The following is a 6046-nucleotide window of genomic DNA, read 5'->3' as shown; positions in this document are numbered from 1 at the left end:
CCAACCAACCAACCAACCAACCAACCAACCAACCAACGCACAATCACTTCAGTTATAAAGTGTGTTTACCTAATTTGTTGTTTCTTCTTCATCATACAGTGGTACCTCAGGTTAAGTACTTAATTTGTTCTGGAGGTCCGTTTTTAACCTGAAAATGTTCTTAACCTGAAGCACCACTTTAGCTAATGGGGCCTCCTGTTGCTGCTGCGCCACCGAAGCCCGATTTCTGTTCTTATCCTGAAGCAAAGTTCTTAACCTGAAGCACTATTTCTGGGTTAGCAGAGTGTGTAACCTGAAGCGTATGTAACCTGAAATGTATGTAACCCGAGGTACCACTGTATTTGTACGTGAGAGGTAACCAATGTGATGCCCTCTAGAGATTGGGCTTTAGTGTGTATCAGTCCCAGCCTGCAAAGTCAGTGATCAGGGATAATGGGAGCTGTAGTCTATGAACATCTGGAAGACACCATTTTTGCTACACCTGTGATCAGCAGCAGCCCGAGAAGGACCAAGTCTCCACTTCTGAGTATTTTGAAGGGAAAAACCACAAATTACTTGCACTCTTCATGAATGAGCTATTTATATTTTCTCTCCTATCAGAAGCAGGATCCAAAGAAGGGTGATCTAATGTGGATATGGGTTCTGTTCCAGGCTTGGAATTCCTGTGGGAACATTCAGCAAATCATCACATCCATATGATGCATGTGTAGCACAGACCACAGATGACATACATCTCCAATGCCTGTATTTAATCCAGAACATCTCCTAGTCAGATAATCAAATTCTGTCTTCCAAACATTATATTGGATATCAGAAGCTCAGTTGCTACATGGTTAAACTATTTACATGCTTTTAACAGATATTTATATTTTTTTGTGTGTCTGGCCACTGGTTGATACCTGGCATGACACCCTTGCTCCACTATAAAGTTTTGATATAGTAAAGTCATAATAACTAATTGTTTGACTACTATAAGGACCATGAATTTGGGGGTGAAGCATGAACAGAATTTTTTTTCTGGCTTTTTATTTTTTTCATTGTATAAAAACACAATTTAGTCATGTTCCAGTGTTTTAACATTAAGCCAAGAAGGGGGAAGTAACAACATTTGTATTATTTGGCAGAGATGTGCTTAATTTTGAAAAATTCCACTTAAAATAGTGATAGCATTTTAATTTTATCAAAGCACACTAGGTGGAAAGCAGAGTTGTGTAATGAACACAGTATTTATTTTATGAAACCAAAACATCAGGGACTTCTGAATACTCTTAATGAACTTGTCTGTGTCTGACATTGTCCACAGTGACAGAGTGAAATATAATTTGATCACAAATATCCTGGTATGTGAAATCCACCAGTTATACCATGAGCTCCAGGCCAGTCTCTGTAGGAAAAGACATCCAGTCAACTCTGAGATAAGTAATGAAGTCTAGGGAGCCATTTTAACAAACACACAAAATACTATATCATAATCTAGATCATTTCCAGTTTATTGAGCATTATCCTAATTAGTTTGTAGGGAGCTTATACGACACCAGCTATTTATAACACATGCATTCTGAAATGCTTGTGGGGAGGTTATACAAGGTTGTATCAGGCTATTGTTGTCCCCACACTTTCCAGTGCAGTTTCCCCATCGCCACAAAAAATCCTGTTCTTTCTCAAGCAGGTTTCATTGCACAAGAGAGCCCAATCCACTGTAACTGGATAGCCTGAATTTGCGGATATGCACTTGAATCCCACCTGCAAAAAAGTGAGAGTCTGGAAGCCACCTAAGACAATATAATATCAATAAAAAGAATATTTGGAGGCAAATTTCAACTGAGATAGATATATTGTCAGAAATACAAAGGAGTGCCTTTCTGGCATAGTTCCAGACTTTTACAAAGGCAACAATGGCATCTAATGCAAATTGTGAGTGCCCTTACAGTTTGCTTTTACATTTCACTGGAGTCAAATAGAAAAGAGAGAAGCAACAAACACTACATTGGAGCTGGATGGATATATTAAAGTTACAGACAATCCAGTTCAGCCAAAGTACTTGGAAGCACAAATACCACTTCACATGATATCTTATATGATCCAGAAATTAAACCTACGTCGGGGGGAAAGTGTTCACCTTGGAACATGTGATGGAAGCATCTTTTCCTTCTTTGTGTGTGGGGGGGCACATGAGTGTGGATTTGATGCCAAAGTGCCCCCTGGCACATGTACCAAAGATGGTGGCGGTGGGAGCAAGAAGCCATCCACCTATGTCTTCAAACATTACAAGGTATTTGACCTTGCTTAGTGCTTAAAACCATATGGCTTGTGGATTGAGCAGAGTGTGTGTGTATGTGTGGGCGCGGTCTGTACTCTCTTAGCCCCCACCTTCCTTAAAATTCAACAGCTTCTCCACCCCACCAGAATTTCAGTTCCTTGATGGAACAGATGACTATGTATGAAGGAGAGAAGGAAGATCATTGAAACATAAGCGTTCATTTTTGTCAAAACAAAGATTACATCTGATCACTTTGTCGTAGTAAAAAATCCATCGCTGGGAGGAGGGGTGGGTGATTGGGGCGTTAATTAGAAAATGGAAAACGGAACTGTGACCAAATCTGGGCCAACTGACAGCCACCCAGCACTCTGGGGAGCCACAAATTCCTCTGTATTCCGCTACACTCACTTTGCCCCCAAGAAGTCTTCCCTCAAGAATTGTCTTGCCTTCCTTCCCTTGCCGAGACGGGAACAGGTGCATCGCAACCCGCATTCTGAAAGAGGGCGAGAGAGAGGCACGGGAGGCATGGGCGTAGCCAGGGTTGTTTTTTGGGGGGCAGGACTTTGTTAAGAGAGGCAGGGTTTTTGTTAAGGGGGCCGAACCAACGTGTTTGGTCAGTTAGTTAAGTATTTGTATTGTTTTACTTGATCTAGGGGGGCAGTTGCCCTCCTCTCCCCCCCCGCTACGCCCGTGACTGGAAACGTCTTTGCCCCCCCCCATCTGCTCCTCATCTCCACTCTCTTCTTCCGACAGCCATTGCAGCCCCTAAACTCAATCAAAACCCCTTTTCAGCTTCCCTTTAATGTTCCAAGCTACCTGCTGATTTCACACATCCCGTAGCATTTCCCCTCTCTCTCCTCTTCTACATCGCCTGGATTTTATTCCGTGTCTTTCCAACTTTCGTCCAGTGCGCCCTTCCTTGCCTGGAACCGCATTCCCAGTTGGGCGGCGCCAGAGGGGAGAAGCCCCACAAACAAGGAGCTAATCCCCACTTGTCCCCCATTTCTGCACCTCTATAATTAAAAAGCTGCTATTTTCCCTTCTCACCCACCTAGAAATATACTTTGCCCATTCTGCGCAGACCCCTCAGAATTTTTTTTTTTCTGGCTCCCTCCTTTGAAAACAAATGGCTCTGGGATCCCAACTCTCGGGAAGTAAGCGTGTCAGGTCACCCACCGGGGGTCCAAACGACCCCTTTCCCTTGTCAGTTGCCGCATCATCCCATCAGATCTCCTCTCCCGTCCAAAAGAAGCGGCAGAGGAGTCCTTCGTTGCAAGTCAGCCGTGATAACTGAAGAGTGCCAGTTATATGGCCTCGACGTGCGCCCGCTCCTTAGCTTCTCTAGAGAAGACCGACTCAGGAGCTGCCTTCAGCCTGAAGAAATTGTCTCCCTGCGTCTTCTCTCCCACCTTCCAGCCTGCCCTGGGAGCGCGCAGCTATGGGCTTCTGAGTGCTCTCCATCCTTGGATGGACGGCGCCCCCGCCTCGCCCTAGCTGGTCCCGCGGCCCTCCAGCAGCTCGGTCATGAAGGAGATGTAGACGATAGCCAAGCGCAGCGTCTCGATCCTGGAGAGGCGCTTCTCGTAGGCGAAGGTGGGCACCTTCCTGCGCAGCTGGTCGAAGGCTTCATTGAGGTTGAACATCCTCTTCCTCTCCCGCACGTTGGCCGCCTGGCGCTGGGTGTGCGTGATGAGGCGCTTGCGCTTGGGTCTGCCCAGGAAAGCGGCCCTCCTCAGCCCTCCATCTGGCCCCCGTTCTCTTTCCTCTTCCCCCTCCTCCCCCTCGTCTTCTTCTTCCACCTCGGGGTCTTCCTCACCCATGCGGAGCAGCCCTCCGGAGGCTGTAGAAGACCTTTGGCCAAAGGGAGCGCCGGAGGGGAATGCGTAGAGATCCAAAGGGGCCGCCGCCAGTCGGGGAAGCCCTTCGGTGCTGAGATCGGCCAACAGGTCCAGCATGGATGGGGTCCCCAGCCTTCCTTCGTGGTGGTGGTGAGGGAGCCATTCGCTGGAGGTGGAGGATGTGCTGGGACTAGTGGTGGCGGAGGTCATAGTGACTTGAGCCGTCCTCTGACGCTTATAGCCCCGACGGGAAGGCGCTGCTGGTGGTGATGATGCTCGTGGTGGGCATTAATATTTATAACCCCGGAGGATCACCGGATTAAGGGCTTGGAGGAGGCTGGCCAAAGGGGCGAGGCTGATGCGAAGCGACAGGCGAGGCTGTCGGAGACACAGGAGCCTTGCCAGAGGCGAGTTGCCGCCGGGGACGAAGCAGCCCTTTGCCCCAGAGATGAGGCCGCCAGTTCCTTCTTGGCAACAGCCCCTCTCAGCCACCTGGGGAGAGACCCTTTTCATCCCCATCTGCAGCCGCGACCAAAGGATTTTCACTCTGGAAAGAGCCGGGGAGGGGTGGCGGAGGGAGGGACACTGGGCCTGTGGTGTGTGTGTGTGTGTGTGTAGACCCAGGGAGGGGGGTGGGGAGAAGAAGCCTTTTCAATGGATGTCACAGACAAGCGCAGGGATGCTTTTAATGATGCCCTGAAGAGCGAACCAGCCTGCCAAGGGTCACGGGGGAATGTTTGCCCCGTATCCCAGCGCAATGGCAGATGAATGGGAAGGCCCCCATTAGCCTAAGTAAGCATAGTTGGGGAGGTGGTGGTGAGGGGAGAGAGGGCGGGGGGAGAGACCCTCCATTGCATTCCCAGTGGTAACTCTGGGACTCGTTCCTCAAACATCCCACCCCTCTCCTGGCATAAGTGTGCAAATAGCTCTCTGCTCAGCAGGGCTTATAAAGGCTGAGGCGGGGGGTGGGAGACACCGGAGAGAGTCTCCAGGGGTTTCCGAACACTTTTTAGGTGCCTCTTAGCACAAGTCTGGGTTGAGAAATTGAAACATAATAATGACTCATAATAGGGACTGCCCTCCGCCTGTTGGAGGCTATTCTTCAGGGACATCCATATTACTTGTGAGGAAGCATTTTATTTGTTTGTATTGTATTTACACCCCATATCTCCCCTCCAAGGAGCTCACGGTGGTGGACATGGTTCTGCCCCGCCCCATTTAATCCTGAGCAACAACATTGTGAGGAAGGTTAGATTGAGAAGGAGTGAAGGGCTGAAGGACACCCAGGGAGGACCTGAACTCTAGTCTCCCAGGTCTTAGTCTGACTGTCTAACCATTACAGCATATTAACTCGACTGCAGGAAATGCTCTAAAAAGACACTGGAGGGTTTGATGATTTTTTTTGTAGTTTCTCCTTCTTCATTTCGTTTCGCAAATATCTAGCAGTAAGTACCTTACGTGACTCTCCCTCCACACCTAAAATCTTTATAGCACTTATAATAGTCATGGCTTTTCCCAAATAAGCTTGGGGACAGTCATTGTTTCCAATTGTTGTTAGGTGACTCCTCACAGAACTACATTCCCAGCGTCTTTAACAAACTACAGTTCCCAGTATTCTTTGGGGGGGGGGGGAATGGAACCATCATGGTTAAAGTGCTATTAAGAGAGCTTTATATGTATGGGGCGGATGTGACCTCTGCGACCATCCCCTCCCGAAACTTGAAATAGCACCCCTGATGAGCTGTGAGCTTTTCATTTCCTATTCCAGAACAAAACCTGGGCTTTATTGCTTTTAGCAGCGGCCGCGGGGTGCTGTGGTTATTAGCAAGCAAATACTAGTTTGTTGCCCTCCTACAGCCCAGTACGTTCCCACGAAACGGGGCATTAGATCTTAAATGCTACACCAGCGAAAGCTTACTTCTCTGTCAGGTGCGCGCTCACCCTTCCA

The 6046-nt window shown here is 48.2% G+C and overlaps 1 protein-coding gene across 1 annotated transcript; it reads right to left on the bottom strand.

The window, feature by feature from the left end:
• Positions 1-3601: 3601 nt before the first annotated feature.
• FERD3L (Fer3 like bHLH transcription factor) lies at positions 3602-4352 on the bottom strand. Its single transcript, XM_082193180.1, has one exon. The coding sequence runs from the start codon at positions 4306-4308 to the stop codon at positions 3751-3753; it is 558 nt and encodes a 185-aa protein (XP_082049306.1). The 5' UTR covers positions 4309-4352; the 3' UTR covers positions 3602-3750.
• Positions 4353-6046: the final 1694 nt, after the last annotated feature.

This window comes from Podarcis vaucheri (assembly GCF_965113315.1).
Source record: "Podarcis vaucheri genome assembly, chromosome: 12".
Classification (NCBI taxonomy): Eukaryota; Metazoa; Chordata; class Lepidosauria; order Squamata; family Lacertidae; genus Podarcis; species Podarcis vaucheri.
This window is presented reverse-complemented; position numbering and strand designations above follow the sequence as displayed.